The sequence below is a fragment of the Schistocerca serialis genome, chromosome 8 (assembly GCF_023864345.2).
Source record: "Schistocerca serialis cubense isolate TAMUIC-IGC-003099 chromosome 8, iqSchSeri2.2, whole genome shotgun sequence".
In the NCBI taxonomy this organism is placed as follows: Eukaryota; Metazoa; Arthropoda; class Insecta; order Orthoptera; family Acrididae; genus Schistocerca; species Schistocerca serialis.
Window position 1 is genome coordinate 254558608 of NC_064645.1, and position 21048 is coordinate 254579655.

The 21048-nt window shown below is 42.8% G+C and overlaps 1 protein-coding gene across 1 annotated transcript in view; it reads left to right on the plus strand.

Annotated features, from left to right (window-relative positions):
- The first annotated feature begins 6624 nt into the window (after positions 1-6624).
- LOC126416119 (ATP-binding cassette sub-family G member 1-like) overlaps positions 6625-21048 on the plus strand; it is a 379097-nt gene continuing 364673 nt past the window's right edge. The window contains exon 1 of the mRNA XM_050083643.1: positions 6625-6821. Coding sequence (XP_049939600.1) covers positions 6698-6821 — 124 coding nt within the window. The 5' untranslated portion in view covers positions 6625-6697. The remainder of the gene's footprint in view (positions 6822-21048) is intronic.

Genomic DNA, 21048 nt, shown 5'->3' on the forward strand with positions numbered 1-21048 from the left:
GAAGGGGAAGCTGACGCAGTATACAGAAAAATCGAAGCAAGCTATGGTGAAATTAAAGGTAAGGGAGGTATCATTAAGAGAGCAATGGGAATTCCACTTTAAATATAGGGGAGAGAACATGTAGGTGGAAAGAGTAAATGGAAGGCCTCTATGAGGGGGGAGCACTTGTCTCATGGCGTGGCGGAAGAAGAAACGGGAATCGTCAGGGAAGAGACAGGGGATCCAGATCAGAATCAGAATTTAAAACAGCTTAGGACGAATTAATATCAAATAACGCAGGAGAGATAGATAACATTCCATTAGAATTTCTAAAATCGTTGGAGGAAGAGACAACAAAAAGACTATTAACATTGATAAGTACAAGGTATGAGACTGGCGGTATGCTATCAGACTTTAGGGAAAAAAGACTATTAACGTTGGTAAGTACAAGGTATGAGACAGGCGGTAAACCATGAAACTTATGGGAAAACGTCAAACTCACACAATTCCCACACTGTAAGAACCCACAAGTGCGACAATTATAGCACGATCAGTTTATCAGCTAATGCATCCAAGTTGTTGAGAATAATCATACACAGAAGAATGGCAAAGAAAACTGAGGGTGTGTTGCATGATGATCAGTTTGGCTTTAGGATAGTATCAGAGATGCATTTCTGACATTGCGGTTCATAATGGAGGCTAGACTGAAGGAAAATCAAGACATGTTCAGACGATTTGTCAATCTAGAGAAAACGTTCGGTTCGACAACTTCAAATGGTGCAAGATGTTCAAAATTTTGAGGAAAATGAGGGTAAGCTATAGGGAAATACGGTTAATAAACAAGACGTGCAAGATCCAACATTGAACAATAGACTGGAAAACCAAGAACATGCAGCTCGATTTAAAAAGAGTAAAGTGGGGATGTGGTCTTTCGCCCTAATCTTTAATCTATACATCGAAGAAGTAATGACGAAAAAAATAAAAGAAAGACTCAAGAGTGGGATTAAAAGTCAAGGTAAAAGGAGATAAATGATAAAATCGGACGATGACAGTGAAAGTGAAGAATTACAGGATGTGTTGCATGGATAAACAGTCTAATTATTACAGAATATGGACGTAGAGTCAACCAAAAAACAACGAAAGAAATGAGAAGTAGCAGAAATAAGAACAGGGCGACACTTATTGTCAGAAGTGATCACGGAGTAGTCCGCCCCCTAGTGTTGTCAGCGCGTATGGCTACCACGTAGCGCGTCCGTGATTGATTCTTGGTCGGATGGGAGATTTTCTCCGCTCAGGGATTGAGTGTTGTGTTGTCCTTATCATCATCGACACGCAAGTCACCTTATGTGGCATCAATGTAAAGATTGCAACTCGGCGGACGAACTTCCCAGGAGCAACCTCCCTGCCGTCAATACCATATGATCAGTTCATCACGGACTGGATGAAGTTAATGAATTTCGGAAGATGATTTCATCCCCCTTTTCTCAAGTGACCTTGCAAGACGGAGTTCGACCCCATCGAAACAGGAGAGTGTTTGATGCCCTGGAAGAGCACTTTAGGGACCGCATTCTAGCTCTGGAGTACCCAGAGGCCACTGGTATGGGCCTCGATTGGCCTCCATATTCTCCGGATCTGAAAACATGAGACAAAAGTGGGACCACATCAAAGACAAGATGTACAGCAACAACCCCCAAAACCATTGCTGAGCTGAAAACAATCATTCTGGAGGTCATCGATAGCATCCAATGTTCCGACACTTCAGCGGGTCATGCAGAATTTCGCTATTAGTCTGCGTCACATCATCGCCAATGATGGCAGGTACAGTATATCGAACATACCATAACCTAAATCCGAATACCTGTACAGACGACTACGTGTTGAATAAAGTGTGAGCACGCCGCACTTTGTAACAATTCACGTTTTTTCTTCATGTAGTTCATTAGTTGTCACCCGGTACTTTGTTTCTTATAAGTCTAATAGAAGTGACAGAAGTTATTGAACATTTCTTCGCTTTCCGTCCCTTAAGACTAGATACCTGTTTATTTTGCTTAATGAAATTTTTTTGCTTGTTTCGACACAGGATTACCTTAGGGAGAAGACTGAGCAATTAAGGACGTTTACCACTTAGTTGCTAACATAACCACTAAACTGTAAAACTTTTAGAACAAAACTTCCGGCTAAATATAACGCAAAGTTCGGCTCATCTATTTTAGTATCTACATCTACATGATTACTCCGCAGCTCACAATTAAGCGTCTGGCAGACGGTTCACTGAAGTACCTCCAAGTTGTTTTTACCGTTTCACTTTCAAATAGGACGCGAGTAAAACGAACAGTCTTTCCGTGCGATCTCTGATTTCCCTTATTTTATTATGATGATCATTTCACTCTCCTATGCAGGTGGACGCCAACGGAATATTTCCGCACTCGGAGGAAAGCTGGGGATTGCAATTTGTTAAGAAGGTCGTGCCTCGACGAAAAATCGCAATGTTTTAATGATTGCTACTCCAATTCGTGTATCATATCCATGGCAATATCTTCCCTTTTTCGCGATAACACAAAACGGGCTACCATTCTTTGGTCTTCTTCGATGTCCTCCGTGAATTCTATCTAATGACCGTCCCACACCTCGCAGCATTACTCTAGGAGACGATGAACAAGTTTAGTGAAAGCAGTCTCTTTAGTAGACCTGTTGCATTCTCTAAACGTTCTGCCAATCAATCGCAGTCTTCAGTTCGCTTTTCACACAACAGTGTGTATGTGATCGTTCCAATTTATGTTCGTGGTTGTAACCCCTAAGCATTTAGTTGAATTTGTAGTCTTTGGGTTTGTATGATTTTTCGTGTAACCGAAATTAAATAGATTCCTTTTGGTACCTGTGTGGATGATCTCACATTCTTCATTATTTAGACTTAATTTTCACTTTTCGCACCATATAAATATCTTGTCTAAATCATTTTGCAGTTGCAATTGGTTTTGATCATCTGATGACTTTACAAGACGATAAATGACATACTCATCTACAAACAATCTAAGAGGGCTGGTCAGATTGTCGGCTAAATCGTTTAATTACATCAGGAACAGCGGAGGACCTATAACATTTCATTGGAGAACATGGGACATTACTTCCGTTTTACTCGATGACTTACAACAAACTGTCACCTGTCTGACAGAAAATTACGAATAGAGACTCACAATTGAGACGATACTCCATAGGCACGCAATTCAGCATCTCTGTCCAAACAAAAAGTCGAGGCGGGCCTTATCACACCAGAAGACAAAACACAAAATAAAAAAGTCAAAACATATTTGTGTGGCCAGACAGGTTTTTCTTAAGAGCCCTGCACAAGTACAAAGCAACCGACCGACATATTGGTCGTGTGTTGGTGTGTCGATTGACCGACAGACGAACTTACTTTGTCGGGATGTCTGGCTGATAGGACCACCCAACAAGTTGAGCCGTGTGTAGCGCTATTGTGGCGACCACCTGACAAAAGTTCGCGTTTTGTCACTAAAGGCAGGATTAAATGTTGTTGTAACATACTGTACATGATAGGGTGCGACTGGATGGAACTCTAAGGACAGAGCTTCTGAAGCAATTCAAAGACTGCAGCTATTTGTGGGACACGTCGCGCGAAGAGTATAGGAATATAGATGCATGAAATGAAGTATTCTTTTTAATTTTTTGACGACTTCATAACGGTTTCGTGAGCTACATGGAATAAAAGTCCACCGACCTCTTATTTCTGGCCTCGAGATGACTGGGTGTTTGTGCTGTCCTTATCATTTCATCATCTTTCATGAAAATGGCGAGATTGGACTGAGCAAAAGGTTGGGAATTTGTACGGGCTCTGATAACCGCGCAGTTGAGCGCCCCACAAACCAATCATCATCATCATCATCATCATCATCATCATCATCATCATCATCATCATCATCATCATTAGCTTATTTATGATCTTAGATTTTATTTTCGAAACTTATCAAAAATGAAATCTAAAAACCGAAATATCGACATTCAACGGACATTAATTCATAAAATATACTTGCTGCATTGTAAATGCCTTTATTCAAGGCTGGTGCTATGAGGAGCTAAGTGTGGGACTTTTCTTACAGTCTAAAATTTGGTAAACGTTTCATTCTTATGTATCTGTTATATTTTTAGATGATGTGCGCCACCACCATTTGTACTCTATCATCTTAAAATTTGAAATGAGTTTCTCAAACTTAAAACGGCACCTTTTACGCTGCATGCATAAATAAATAAATGAAGTTCATACGAAATTTCTCGTTTTATTTCCTATGCTTTATGATAATGTATTTTCCCAGGCAAGTATAAATCACGTTGCTAGTTCTGGGAATCATATTAGGTAATACATAATAGTGGGAATACAACAGCACCGACTTTGAGGTCCTTATAAATCCTGCTAGTGGCCAACACTGTACTGTGGTAACAGCCTCCCTTCGCAGCTTACAGCCTCTCTCATGACTGTATTCTGTTTTGTTACAAGTAGTCTGATGGTGTCCAGCAATTCGAAAATTAATCCTTCGTCCGTTCTTAGATAAAGACGAAATCATCAGCTCGCAGCTCATTAAGTATTGGGTTGGTACATAAGTTCTAGTGTTTTCCATTAAGTTAGATAAACACACCAGACATACACAACAGAGACTTTAGTCGTTAATAGTATATTCTCTTTCACTATTTAAAACAGTCTGCCAACGCAGGGCTAACTTTTAAATTCCGTTACTGTAGAAATGACGTGGTTTTGAGGCGAAGAACTCGTCGAGACATGTTCCACGGGGATTTTAATACGGAAAGGAAGTTTCTTGAAGGCTGTTCGGTAGAGATCTGAAAAGATGAAGCTCTAAGGTCTCAAGATCAGGTGGATAAGGAGGGTGTCGAATGATTTCCCAACCCAATTCCCATACAGTGTTTGTCAGTCCAGAAGAATGCGTTCGGGCGTTATCGAGGAGTATCATCAGTTTCACACGGTCTTCCTGATCGTTTTTCTTAACTCCGTCTGCAAGACGTATCAGTTGTTGACTACAAATATCAGTAATGACGGTAACACCTCGGGGAAGCATTCGTAGTATATTAAATCTACGCTGCTCTACCAGATGCACAACATTGTGTTTTGTGGATGAGCGCAGGTGTTTGTACTGGAAGTTGCTGCTCTGTTTTGGGTCAACCAATGCTTTCTTTTCTTTATGTTAGCGTAAAGACGCCACCTTGCGTCACCATTGACGATGCAGGTGAGGAGAGGACGATGATGCTCACGAGCAAACAGAGATGACGTGGGGCCAACCGCCGACTTTTGTGATTTTGGCTTAGAGCGCGCAACACCAATACAACGAATTTTCGAACCTTTCCCATTACATGAAAATGTCGCACGATGGCGGAATGATCGCAGATCATCACATTTTCCACTTCACGAGTACACGGACGTGGATCATTGTGGATTAACGTGTTTAAACGATCTTCATAAAACCCACGAAGGTCTTCCTGAACGCGGGACGATCACTAACGTCAAAAAGATCCTTCATAAAATGCGAAAACCACTTTCTTTCCGTGCTCTGTCCGGTGGCATTATCCCCATACACGGTGCCATTGTTTCTGGCTGTCTCCGCTGCTTTCACCCCTCTATTGAACTACGACAGAACAGTATGTCGAAAATACTCCGATTTCTTCTCTTCGAATTCCAGTTTCTAGCATTCACAGCTCCTCTCACTATCTCAAACAAATGGTTCAAATGGCTCTGAGCAATATGCGACTTAACTTCTGAGGTCATCAGTCGCCTAGAACTTATAACTAATTAAATCTAACTAACCTAAGGACATCACACATATCCATGCCCGAGGCAGTATTCGAAGCTGCGACCTGAGCGGTCGCCCGGTCCGAGACTGTAGCGCCTAGAACCGCACGGCCACTCCGGCCGGCTCTCACTATCTCTAAATGACAAAACGACAATATGAAACATCAACAGTGAATTACAAATAAAAAATGACAATCGATTGATAAGCCCATAGCAAACGGAATACCAACATACAGGATAAAAAGTGTACGAACTTATGCAACAATCTTGTAATAGAGCGTAGGTGCAATTCTGTCTTTGCATTAGCCAGTTCTTTGCCCGAAACTTTCTCCCTGCCGTTTTCGGCCTTGTTACCTCTAAAGTAGCCAAGGCAACCCCCGGTTTTTTTTTCTGTGTAAACCAAGCGAGATCTCGTAGAAGCAAATCTCAGCTGACTTAAAACAAACAAATCACATCACCTAGTCACAGACTGTAAATGCGGTCGATCGGGATGCGAGTAGGCTGCCGCGAAATTGAGTGCTCGGTGGATAAACTGAGGTGTGTGCAGAGTCCTTAACAGAGAACGTCGGGTACATGTGCTAACCCTGAGATCAATCGGTGCCACACAGGAAGTCGAGGGGCGCCACATCACACCATTGATAAGCCTGGTCGCAACGGAAAAAGTGTCAGGACATAACTGGGTGGCCAAACTGGCTTCTTCTTGATCGTTGCTTGGTTAGCGCACCAACAGACCACGTGCGAGTCACGGTCGGAAGGCGGGAGTGTCGTGTGAGCGTGGCGCACGGGACCCGCTGCCCGCCGAGACGAGCGGAGTCAGCAGTCAGTGAGACAGCGGTCAGAAGCGCCAGCCAGCTGCTCTCCAGTCGCCTCTGTGCCTCCAGCCGCACAGCACGCACGCCGGCCGACATGGAGCGACCGCAGCCGCAGCAGGTGGAGCGCGCGTTGGCCATGCCGACGCTGGCAACTCTCACGGGGAGGCCCCGGCTCGACATCGACTTCACGGACATCACGTACGCCGTCGGTGCCAGAGGTCAGTCTCCGTCACGCTTCATTAACGTTTCTGCACTCGCCTTCGTCTAGGAATCTGCTGGAAAAATAAATCCTGCAATCCATCCTAGGATGTCGTCCAAATGCGTGTGACAAGTAGCAGACAGGCTTAAAGGGGGTTATTGAACGTATACGAGAAAGGCGTTCAAAACGCAGATTTGGCGTTAGCGAGAAATGTGTTTCTGCCAAAAGAGAAATTTAATATCTTATGTAAATTTAGGGTTAAAAAAAAAGTAAGAACTCCGCAAACAGCTGTATTTTGAACCAATTTTATTGCCGTACTAGCGGTTTTTTGGCTTGTAGCCACATTGTCATGCACATATAAACACTAAAACATGGCGAAGAAATTGAAGACCCAGCCGGCCGGAGTGGCCAAACGGTTCTAGGCGCTTCAGTCTGGAACCGCGCGACCGCTACATCCTGCCTCGGGCATGGATGTGAGTGATGTCCTTAGGTTAGTTAGGTTTAGGTAGTTCTAAGTTCTAGGGGACTGATGATCTCAGAAGTTAAGTCCCATAGTGCTCAGAGCCATTTGAACCATTTGATTGAAGACCCAACCTTCTTAGTTAAAATCATAATGTTCACAGATTGTATATTCACGAATAGCCCGCATCTCGTGGTCGTGCGGTAGCGTTCTCGCTTCCCACGCCCGGGTTCCCGGGTTCGATTCCCGGCGGGGTCAGGGATTTTCTCTGCCTCGTGATGGCTGGGTGTTGTGTGCTGTCCTTAGGTTAGTTAGGTTTAAGTAGTTCTAAGTTCTAGGGGACGGATGACCATAGATGTTAAGTCCCATAGAGCTCAGAGCCATTCACGAATAAAAACATGAGTCAGAGACAAATATCTCTATATGAAGGTTGAGCCTTCTACATTTTCTATATTGTTTACCACGTATTAACGTTTGTACGCACTTGATGATGTGGCTAAAAACCACGAAACTGTTAGTTTCTTAATAAAATTGGTTCAGAATATTCAGAATACAGCTGCTGCTGTGTAGTAAATATAGGTACTAGGAAGTCTTTTCTGAAGCTATTTGTGTACCCTTGTATGGACGTGGAACGATGACGATGAACAGTTAAGGCTACAACAGAATTAAAGCTCCTGAAATGCGACGCGACAGAAGAATACTGAAGATTAGATCTGTAGGTCGAGTAGCTGAAAAGGTATACCGAATAGAATTTGGTAGACAGAAATTTTTGGTACAAGAACGGAAAGATTGATTTATTGATTAAGACTCAATTCGTGTGTGAGGATTGCGACGATATTGATAATTACTAAAACATTGACCAATGCTGATATCTCGCTAATAAGTCAAAAGATGTTAGATGAGTGGCTTTTATTAGCGACCTAATAGCAGTGGTTAAATTTTTTTATGGATATACTAATACAAGCATCCTGTCGCATCAAAGAGTAGCAAATTTCGCGATGGAGGGAAATGCGGAGCTAAGGCCTGACTTCAGTGGATGTAGGTTACAGAGATTATAAGGAAAAGTAGACTTCCTTTTTTGTGTGAAATGTGTTCCGCAGCTGTATAGTATTAGAAGAAATTCATGTTATCGACATAAGTTGAATTTAGTGAAAAATATTTTGACGAAGAGTTTCGGTAAGATGAAGCATTTTCAAGTCACCGTAAAAGTACATTAAAATAAAACAAATTGATAAGCTAGATTAAAACGTAGAAAGTCGTGTCGAAGTTAACATTTTGCTTGGTCAAAAACATTCACATCAAAAACTGAAAGAAGACACTGTTTGGAGGTCAGCACATGCATGCACTGCTCCGCCTCCGGTACTGCTGGAGTGGCCGTGCGGTTCTAGGCGCTACAGTCTGGAACCGAGCGACCGCTCCGCTCGCAGGTTCGAATCCTGCCTCGGGAATGGATGTGTGTCATGTCCTTAGGTTAGTTAGGTTTAATTAGTTCTAAGTTCTAGGCGACTGATGACCACAGAAGTTAAGTCGCATAGTGCTCAGAGCCATTTGAACCATTTGTTATTTCTCCTCCACACTGCATAAAAACATGGGTGAGTCACAGTTGTACAGTGTTCATCAATACGTCTAACATCTGCAAATAACATAACGGTGAAACTAGTATACTAATAACACGTCATTCACTAAAAGCAAATAACAAAAAAAAAAGGTTCAAATGGCTCTGAGCACTATGGAACTTAACTTCCGAGTTCATCAGCCCCCTAGAACTTAGAACTACTTAAACCTAACTAAGGACATCACACACATCCATGCCCGAGGCAGGATTCGAACCTGCGACCGTAGCGGTCGCGCAGTTTAGCAAATTACAGTCATAACATGAATTTCTGTAGAGATGAACCATCTACTGCGAATAATTGGATCAAACCAATCTTCGAACTGAAGCGCACAACAGCAGCAAGAACCACAACAAAAAGGACCTAGGAACGGTCACGTGAGGGTTTATTTGGATCGCGGAAGAGCCTCACGGGCGTGCTGCAAACATGAAGTGGCAGATTCTTGTAGATGTCAACTGTCGCGCGAATGCCTACTTTCAAAGTTTCAGCAGCCAGCAAAAAGTGAGGAACCTAGGGTTACACTACACCAATCTAAGTATCGTTCCGTAGGACATGCAGAGATTAGGAAAGTCTAATGACAGTGCACAATGGAGCTTAAACTTTTGTCTCCCGCTCTATTCACGAATTAAACGAGAACAGTCCGACATACGTGGTACAAAACTAAGTAATCTATACCGTGCACTTCACGGCGCTTCGCAATATATGCACGTTTACGTAGCCATAGATAGCTGTACGTATAAGAATTAATTTTTATGTGACAAGTAAATGTTTCAAATATTGTTCGCTCGCAGTAGCCCTAAACCCTTCCGTATTGAAAATATCTTGTATGGCATATTCTGAAACACACAGCGGTCACTGGTGTTCTAAAAAAGGAGGTGTGTCGTATATTATGCGCCGGAATAGCTAATATGTACGAGACAAATTTTGTGATGTGACTCTTTTGTACGTCTAGGAAGAAACTATGGACATAAGACACATTGAATACGGGTAATTTTGTTGCTGGAGGTCGTTTGGATGGCGGGACGTCCTTGAAGTCTCTACATCTATACTCCGCAATCCACCTTACGGTGTGTGGCGGAGAGTACTTTGTGTTCCAGTGTCACTTCCCCTCTTCCAGTTCCAGTCGCGTTTGGTTGGTTCACGGGAATAACTGTTGCTGGTAAACTTCCGCGTGAGCTCGAATCAAATTTTATCATCCTGGTCTTTTCGAAACATACACATAGGAGGAAACAATATATTTGTTGATTCTTCTAGAAATTTACATTCTCACAGCTTTAACAGTTGACCATAACGTGAAGCAGAACGCCTCTTGCAGCGTTTGCCACTGGAATTGGCTGAGCATCTTCTTGAAGATTTCGCGCTTATTTTATGAACCTGTAACGGAACGTGCTGCTCTTCTTTGGATCTTCTGTATTTCTTCGAGTCCTATCTGGTGAGCATCCCGTAATGACGAGCATTATTCAACTACTGATCGAACGAGTATTTTGTAACCTAGTTCCTTTGTGATGTACTACATTTCTTGAGGATTGTTCCAGTGATTATCTGGCATCTGTCTTACTTATGATTAATTTTAAGTGGTCGTTACAGTTGAAATATATTTCGTTATATTTACGTTGAAGGTCAGTTATCACTCCCTGCACCAAGCACAGTTCCTCTGAAGGTCTTCCTGCATTTCGCTACTACTTTCTAGCGTCGCGTCTTGTCTGTATACAACAGCATCATCTGCGATAAGCTTTGTGGAACTTCCAATGTTATCAGTGAAGTCATTTATATACATGTGTAACGGGTATAAGTGCAGATATTTTTCTATGTGGTACATATCTGTGTATTGGTTGATTTTGCTCTGTTTTTGAATAGTCTACCCACAAACACCTCGCAAATCTTACGATCTGATGTTTCCTGCTTGGTTATAAATGCACCACTAACTGGACTGCGTCTGTCGATATAGACTAATCATTTTGCATCTATGTGTCCAAACTTTAACACCTGACTTTCTTCCAAGGCGCTGCATATACTTGGAGGTGCTAACCAACCTAAGAACATTAAACTTCCTATAGCTGTAACTATTACTCTGCAAATGACGCAACACTGATGTCATGTTATTCGGTACACCGCCCTCAGTCACCAGTAGAAATACGAGGGTTGGAACTTGAATACTGGCAACTATTTATTCACAACCGATACAAAAGAGTTACAAGTTTGCACCTGTTACTGTCCTTCTAAGTAGTCACCAACGTTGTGTAGAATCCGTTGCCAGCGATGTGGAAGGCGTAGTATACCGTTAGCAGAGCCTTTTATGTTGATGGTGCGAATGGAGCGGTCTAAAGTTATGGCGATTCTCGTGTACGACTGTGATGATATTATCCTAACGCATTACGTTCCTCCACGGCAGACCGTCAATGTACGGTATTACTGTTCGTTTTTGGAGCATCACCAACGACCAACTTTGCGGAAGAAGCGGCAACCCATCCATTATTTTGCACGACAATGCGCGGGCACATACAGCGCAAGCTGTGGCTGCTCTGTTCGGTCGATGAGACTGGCAAGTACTGTACCATCCACCATACTCCCCGGACATAAGTCCGTGTGACTTTGATTTGATTTCGATGATGAAGGAACGTCTTCGTGGCATTGGCTTCAGGACTGTTCCAGAGAATCGACAGGCAGTAGACCGCTCCATTCGCACCATCAACAGAACAGGCTCTTTTAACGGTATACCACACTTCCACATCGCTGGAAACGGGTTATACACAACGCTGCTAAATTTAAATGTCGTGTGACTAGGGCCTCCCGTCGGGTGCAAGTCTTTCGATTTGACGCTACTTCGGTGACTTGCCCGTCGATGATGATGAAATGATGATGAATAAGACAACACAACACCCAATCCCTGAGCGGAGAAAATCTCCGACCCAGCCGGGAATCGAACCCGAGTCCTTAGGATTGACATTCTGTTGCACTGACCACTCAGCTATCGGGGACGGACACAACGCTGGTGACTACTTTGAAGGACAGTAACAGGTGCAAACATGTAACTATTTTGTACCGGTTGTGAATAAATAGTTGCCACTATTTAAGTTCCAACCCTTGTATATGCACTTACCGTTACGTCCACTATATCGTGGGAAATAATGATCTTACAACAACACAACCCTGGGGCACACCTGAAGGCGTCCTTGCATTCAGAAAGACATGCTGTCTGCTGTTTGCTAGAAACTTCAATCCAGTAATGTAGTTGGTCTGATTCCATATGCTTGTATTTTGTTAATTAAGCAGCCGTGAAGGGCTGTATCGAGTGCCTTTCGGAAGTCGAGGAACACGGTATCAACGTGGGCGCCAATATCTACTACTTTGTGTGTCTCTTAGGTGAACAGAGCGACCTGGGTTTCACACAATCGTCGTTTTTGGAACATATGCTGGAGATTTTCAGTCTCCTGAAATTTCATAATACGCGAGCATAAAACGTTGTCCAAATTCTACAACTGATCGACGTCAGATATATAGGCCTATAGTTTTTGCGTCTGTTCCACGACTCTTCTTGAAAACGAGAATGACCTGTGCTTCTTTCGAATCATTGGGAACGCTCCGCTCCTCAAGAGACCTACAGTACACGGAGCAACTACTTTCGCATACTCTGTGTGCCATCGAATTGGTAACCTTTCAGGTCTAGTGGCCTTTCCTCTCTTGAGCGATTTAGTTGCTTTTCTGTCTCCGTGTAACTTATTTCGAAATCTGTCGTTTTGTAGTTAGTGAGACTCTTTGAAAGAGGTGTAGCGTAATCATCACAGGGGAGTATAATTTTCATTGAGATTGGCTAAAATTCCCATCTTCTGTGCCACTGAAATGGCCCCGAATATTACAAACAAAAATCACATTTTAAATGCATTTCAACTCAGTAACTTCTTGTCAGCCCCACAACAGAGTTACGTCTCATACAGATCTGTTGTTTTAAGAAAAACAATGCATTTTTTGTTGGCATAAGCAGCTTGGGCGTTAGTAAATCAAACTTCGAACCATTTTCTTGTCATATAAGACTTTACATGGTTGACATCCTGTATATTCCTCATTCGTCTGTACAGAGCGTAGCACTACGATCGGCTTTTTGTTCTCCTCCATTCGCATATGGAGCAAAGGTAAAAAGGTTGATTACACATCTCGGTACTCCACACTAACTTCCTTTCTCATAATCACTGCGCGAGACACACGATTGTTGCAGCTGAATAGTCCTGCACTCTTCCTCGGAAACTGTTTCTCTGAACTACACCAACTGGTTTTTGGGACCGATGACCTCACTGTTTGGTCCTCACCCCCTAAACCAACAACCAGCCGGTTTCTGTGAGAATAGTGTCGCCTCTCTTCCAAAACTTCCCACTTAATTACGCCAAGGGGCTCTGTTATTCTTTCGTATGGACTACACTGGGCTGTTACGATCCTAGCAGAGCGTCCATGCATAATTTCGGCGTCTGTTGCCATGCCTACTAGGTAAGAGCAATAAATTCTAAAACAGTACGCACAACTGGCCTCACTACGATGTTGATGCTGTTACCGTTACAGATGCACCGAACTCTTCAAGAATCCACCACCAACAATTCATTCTATTCGTCTTCGTCACTACTGATTCCATGCGTTCATATAATTTCACATGGCTTTGTACAACGAAAGAAGACCTAATTTCGGTGTGAGACGGCGATGATTTTGGCACTTTCACTAATAAGTTCAGTCTAGACCGCAGTTAATTTATTTTTCGTGTTTCAAACGTTACTAGTTTCGGCGTTAACATTTGACACAGTGTGTGGCGGTTCTGCTATTGTTCTGACTGATAGGATGTACCTTAGGTTGAAAATACCGCTACAGTTATAAATTTCCTTTATTATCACATGACCGGTTTCGGGCTCTTTGTCGCCCATCTTCAAGTGTCGTAACTTGGTGCTGTGACCCCGGAGCGCTCGTAGGTAGCACACCGCGCCTCGTTTAGGTCCACCGCTGCGCTCGGGGATCACAGTACCTGAAGATGTGCGTATAACATCCGGTCACCGGTCGTGTGATGATAAAAGAACTTTAGAACTGTAACGGTATTTTCAGCCTCTGCTATAATGCTCAGTTACGGATATTCCTCCAACAGGATTGTTTCTGACAGGATTTAGTTGTAAGAGCTCCAGTCATCATTTTCCCTACGTGTCCCTACGTGTCAAAAGAGTATAGTTTTTCTTTCCTTTCTGAACAAATAAATTATGCGTATATTCTGCAAAACATTTACGTTCACTAGACTTTGTCGTAATCGCTCCTCCCGTCGGAGGTTCGAGTCCTCCCTCGTGTGTGTGTGTGTGTGTGTGTGTGTGTGTGTGTGTGTGTGTGTGTGTGTGTGTGTGTTCTTAGCATAAGCTAGTTCAAGTTAGTTTAAGTAGTGTGTAAGTCTAGAGGCCGATGACCTCAGCAGTTTGGTCCCTTAGAAATTCACACACATTTGAACATTTCCTAATCGCTAATTATCATTTGAAGAATTCTTTCAGTATCAACTTTCATTATTAGCATTTGTTCTAGCCTTCCATCTTCGTTCTGAAGACTTGTTTGATACAGCTCTCAACAAAAGTCTACCTTCTGAAACCTTTTTCATCTGCACTTAACTACTGCAAGCTGCATCCGTGCGAGCTCCCTAACTGTGTTAAGGCCTTGTTCTCCCTCTTCAATTTTTATCTCCCCACTATTAGCAAATTAACTATTTTCTTAGAGCGGGTTACATAACACATACCCGTAGGACTATCAGCTGTTATTGATTTCTTCGAATGGAAGTCAAGTAATTGTATGATGGGTGTAATGTAGATGATTACATGTGCACTTTGTGCAGCATAGGCACCTGAGGATGAGAAAATATTGATATAAAATCGGTAGTATAAGGGACGATCGGAAAGTATCCGTTGCTGCAGCGTGTATGCACCGTAGTGCGACTCCGATGTGGATAAATAAGCAGCGACATGTAGGCAAGGTCATACCTACTAGGGCGCCAGAAGGCTGACTCAACAGATGAACCGACATGCATTGCCTTTTGACAGTCAGTCTTGTGGCGTCCTAGTAGACATGGCGTGTGAACATATGGATGCAATGTTGTGGAGATTTGTGTACATAGTAATTTTAACTTTTACTTTTGACGTGTCAACGCGTCATTCATGTCATATGTTGTGCATTTGGAGATTTAATGGAAAGATTTTGTGTGCATTTGGCACAACATGTTTATAATAACCTGATGATGGTAACAGTTTACCGAAACCGGTTATCCACAATGCAGTGCTCTATTGCGATCTTGGCTAAGAAGTTTGTTCTTCTCCTAAGAATGTTATTGTTTCATTGGCCGCCGAAGGACAAACACCGGCATGCATCCATCGGAGAGTAAAGAATGTGTATGGGGCATTTAAGGCGAAACGCCCGGGGAAACTGCTAGAAGGGTTGGGGCTGATTCATAACACTCGTTCACATATCGCAAGAGCCGTATCGCAGAAGTTACGCAAAAACAATTGGGCCGCACTCGAGCACCGCCCTAGAGTCTTGAGCTCTCCGCACGCGATTATCACGCTTCGGTCCCTGAAGAAAGATAACGAAGTGTTGTCGACAATTCCTGTATGACGGGTATGTCCAGCAGGCAGTTACGAACTTCATCATGCAGAGGACACGGTATTTTACCAAACTTGTATCTTCAACTGGTATGTCGGTGGGATGATATCCTGAATGCTCACGGCGATTTTGCCTGATTAGCATACCGATTCTGTGATGTACGTCATTCGAACGGAAACTCTTTGATCACCTCTTATACAAATAAGATAAACGTCAATTTCCTTAAGTGCTTGCCCCATGCACGGACAATAGCATGGGAGATAGGTACTAACCTGTCTCACTCCCTTCTCAAATGCCGTCTGTTATAACTTTTGAATCTTACAACTGCACTCTAGTTACAGAAAATTCCCAGATGTATCTCGGAACTTAATGACATGAACTTCGTGGCAGATTACAAACTGCGTGCTGGTCCGAGAGTCGACATCGGAACCTTTTCCTTTCGCGGGCAGGTGCTCCAACTGAACTTGAAGGTGACAGTGAAGGTGCTAAATTGTGCTACTGCTAAAGACTCACTCTTTGAATGCTGTAATTAATGACTGCAATTATCTGTCACCTTATTTATGTCATTTCATTGGAGCCATTTTTGTTACTGTTTTTGTGGAATAAAAAAAATAAAAAAATAAAAACTACCCAAGCAAGACTCATGACCGGTCCTTAAAGCCTTACTTTCGCCAGTACATCATCTCCTATCTTCTAGGCTTCTCAGGAAATCGTCTGTAAAGTCTGAAAGATATAGACGAGGTACTGGTGGAAGTAAGGCCGTGAGAACGAGTCGTGAATAGCACTTGGGTAGTTCACCTTGGCAGGGACCTTGCCGGCGAATGGTGAAGGTCGCGAATTCGAGTCTTGCTCCAGCACACATTCTTAATCTGCCGGGAAGTTTCGTATCAGCGCATTCTCCTCTGCAAGGTGAAAATTTATTTCTGGAAACTTAATGACAGTTCAGAATTGAGGCGTACAGGAATGCAGACCCAGGCTTACATTTTGTGCGGACTAGTAAGAACCAAGCGAGCATTCCACATGAACATACCTCACAGCAGGACTCTGCCAGTAGTGGCTTCCTACTTTCTACGCCATGCAGCGAGTCTTCTGCAAACCTTGTTTCAGCAACACACCTGGCAGAGGACATGGCGGAGAGTGCCTGACACTGCTCAGCGACCGCTATCATAACAAATCTTGTACTGCACATTCTGGTGTGGGACTGTAATAGAACTCCGAGATTACCGTGGAGGTATAATGAGGAGAGATGGCACTACACACTTGCGCCGTGCATTGCTTTGAAGCCGCTGCCATGTCAGTAGGCCCTAAACATTACCAGACTTTTTACAGTTGCTTCTTGTTCTTAATTTACGTCGTTTACATTCAACAATTGTTTTACATAGTAAATGCGAGAGTCACCCAAAATAGTAATGCACCACATTCTTTTTTTCTTAGCCAACACAAATTGTACGAATGCGAAACTTTTAGGTATGCATTATTTGAAGTTAGTAGAGTGCATGGGCAAATAATCCGTTTCCTCCTGCAGACAGCGTAGCTACAGTAATGTTTCAAAATTGCATCAGTAAGTGATATACGTTACAGGCAACGTCGTCATAGAATTCTCACTGCAGAGAAAGGAACTGTTGGGAAGATTCAAAAATCTTTGTATGCAGTTTATGGAGCATCTGTAGTCGACAGAAGTACGGTTATCTGCAGGTCGAAGAGGGTGAGGCATTTACGAGAAGGCGGTTTGAGAGCTCAAAGATTTGTAGCGTTAGCGGGGACGCCATCTGAGGCTGTCATGAGTAGATGCAGCTTGCTGATGTGTTCATTCATGATGCCAAGAGGAACACTTAACTCTGAAGCATACGTTAACACATTAACCAAACTCACGAAGCGCTCCCAGCGACTACGTCGCAATAACAAACCAAGTGATTGATTCAGCATAGTAACGCTCGATGTCACACAAGTTTGGTGACTTCGGAATACATCACTATACAGGGCTGAACAGTGTTATCTCATCCACCTTACAGCCCTGACCTAGCTCCCTCAGACTTCCAGTTTTTGGGCCATTGAAGGATGACATTCGTAGAAGACGTTTGGATGATAACGAAAAGGTGATTTGGACTGCTTAGAAAGCTGCAATAAGGCGAACTACTGAAAGGGCATACACTTCCTTGTGTCACTGGAGAAGAGCCATAGAAAGGGAAGGAGGTTACATGGGAAATAGGGTGTGTAGAAGAAACATCGTTGTTTCTTTTGTGCACGTTTCATTATATTCAATAAACGATTGTTGAAGAAAAAAATGTGGTGCATTACTATCTGGGCGACTATAATACAGTACTTTCACGAATAACGCAGTGTCAGAAAGGAAATTTTAGAAGATTTTCTGGTCTTATAGGGATATTTGATCCAGTACTAGGACATTTTTGTTACATGTTTCGAATAGCCAAGAAGCTGCCAAGGCTGCTTTCGCAATCCAATGTTTTACTTAACACGGAACGACGAAACTGATGGTCCGTCTATGTGCTCTTCCCGGAAATGCTAAGAACATATGCCTGGACTGTTTGTAATATTTAATTCTCACAGCGTTCAGACAGGGCGTCCTCGGAGTTGTGTTGATAGGAAGTCTGAGATCAAATTGCAGTAATACGACTGCAGTAAAAGTAACAAGCGCAACTGAAATGCATGCATATAGAAAATATCGCTTGAACGAGTCCACTTATGAATGAAATGTGATTCCTTTGCACTTTAGACTATAATCGGAGCACCTGGTGTATCTGTAAATGATTGAAGCTGGCTTTTTTTTAATTTTTTTTTACAGAGCACTTCCATCAGAATCCAGAAGCTAATGTTTAGGGCTATTAACATAGCAGACGTAGACTTCCAGTTGTTGACGTCATGACAGCTCCCATTATTGTACGGCTAACACACTTCTCACAATACCTGCTGCAAATGTGACGTCATTTTGACATCACACGTAATACCAACAACCACAGGGATTGCTGTCGACATTGTGACAAAGAAGAAAATGAATGTTCCGGTTCCTCGTTTCACTGGCAACAATTTAAAGTGTCCTCTTAGGTTCCTGCCTAAACACACACTCGGAAATCGTCAAATATTTAATTATTCTTCCTTTCATCATTCAAAAATGTAAATGACATCGAATGTTTCAGAAGATCATTGTTACATTTACCAGAAGGTCCCAGAATTTGTTTAAAATGTTAGGATGAAAAATATTAACTTGTAGCAGGATGCGAAACTAAATCCTTTTACTCCGTAAACCACGACCTTATCTATTACGTCTGTTTTGGTTTTTATACAGGGTGAGTCACTATTGCGACCAAGAATAACTCCGAAAGTATAATAGGAGCTGAGAAGTTTGTGGGACGAATGTTGTTGGGACGACGGGGTTGCTAAGTGGTGTCGCGTCAGAGATATGAAGGCTAACTTCGTTTTTTCAAATGGGATGCTATAGTTTGGTACTTATTTTCTGATAGCGGCTATAGAGACGAATCCAATTTGAAGGTCAACGAAGGTCACAAAGGTGGCATGAACGTCCATTTACAGAAGGATTTCGAACATATAACCATAGGTATCGATGCAGTGCTGCATCTTCTTATCATGGATTGAGTGGTATTCCTTATCACATCGGCCCTTATCGAAGCACATGTTCTGACAATTCTGTCTCGCATATCTTCAGGAGTAGTTGTAACGTCTTTATAAGAAATGCCTTTTACGAATTCCCACAAGGAAAAAATCCAGAGCCGTAAAGTCTGGCGAACGAGCCGGCCACGACATCATCTCCTCCGCGTCCAATCCAACGATTTGGGGATTGTCTCTGCAGCTCATTCTAGCCATCAGCGAAAAATGTGCCGGACACCCATCGTGTTGATACCACATTCTGGTCTTTGTTCTAAAAGGTATTTCTTCCAATAACAGACCTAGTGTTCCTTGCAGGAATGTGTTGTCCTTCCTACCATTAATATTTCCTTCAATGAATTAGGGCCTCCAGAATCCCACACCATACATTCACCGACCACGGTTTTTGATGTGCAACTTGCCGCAGCCAACATGGATTTTCAGTTGCCCAATAATGCATGTTATGCAAATTAGCATTTCCATGGTTCGTGAATCTAGCCTCGTCAGTAAATAAAATCAAATTAATAGATGTGTCATCCCTCTGAATCTGAAGTTGAGCCCATCGGCAGAATTCAATGCGACGCATACAATCCGTACCAGTTAATTCTTGGTGGAGACTGATATGGTAAGGATGATATTTATGGCATTCCAGAACACGAACAATACTACTCTGGCTCATGCCAGATTCCCTTGCGATTTGACGCGAAATGCCGGCCGCGGTGGCCGAGCGGTTCTAGGCGCTTCAGTCCGGGCGCGACTGCTACGGTCGCAGGTTCGAATCCTGCCTCGGACATGGATGTGTGTGATGTCCTTAGGTTAGTTAGGTTTAAGTAGTTCTAAGTCTTGGGGGCTGATGACCTCAGATGTTAAGTCCCATAGTGCCCAGAGCCTTTTTTTTTTTTTTTTTTTTTTTTTTTTACGCGGACTAACACAAGGATCTCGAACAACAGTGGCAAGAGTACCAATTTCGTTTCCTCTTTAATAGCTTTCCTTTGTCGGATATGTTTCCGATGCATTAAAGATCCAGCTGTTCTCAATTTATCATACACATATTTAAATGTACGACGTGTAGGGTGAGTACGTTGAGGATATCTTTCAGCGTATAAATCTCTAGCTCTCACTGAATTTCGTTGGCATTCTCCGTAAATGAGAAGCATATCGACTTGTTCTTCGAAGGAATACATCATTCACATTCGCTTGATTCGACAATACTAATCTTGCCGTTCCTTTTATGTTGTATTGCGAAAGCGTCAAATGGCTCTGAGCACTATGGGACTTAACATCTGTGGTCATCAGTCCCCTAGAACTTAGAACTAGTTAAACCTAACTGACCTAAGGACATCACACACATCCATGCCCGAGGCAGGATTCGAACCTGCGACCGTAGCGGTCACCCGGTTCTAGGCTGAAGCGCCTATAAGCGCACGGCCACACAGGTCGGCTTGCGAAAGCGTCGAATGATGTTTACATGTCAATGGCACTTTAGATGGATACGCCGTATTCGGCGAATTTTTACTATTTTCACGATATGCGAGAGAGAATTGTCAGAGCATGTGCTTCGATAATTGCCGAAGTGATAAGGAATGCCACTCAGTCCATGATACGAAGATTGCAGCACTGCATTGATACCTTCTGTAAAGCACTGCATTGATATCTTCTGCAAATAGACGTTCATGCCACTTTTGTGACCTTCGTTGACCTTCAAAGACTTTACTGTTAATATCATCGGATTCGTTTCGATAGCCGCTATGAGAAAATCAGTACCAAACTATAGAATCCCATTTTTAAAAATTTGACCTTCATATCTCTGATGCGACCCCACCTAGCAACAAAAAACCAACGCCATATTATGGCCTCCGTTGTCCCATGCAGCGTTTGTCTCACAAACGTTTCAACTACTATCATACTATCGGAGCTATTCTAGGGGGCACTAATTAGTGATTCACCCC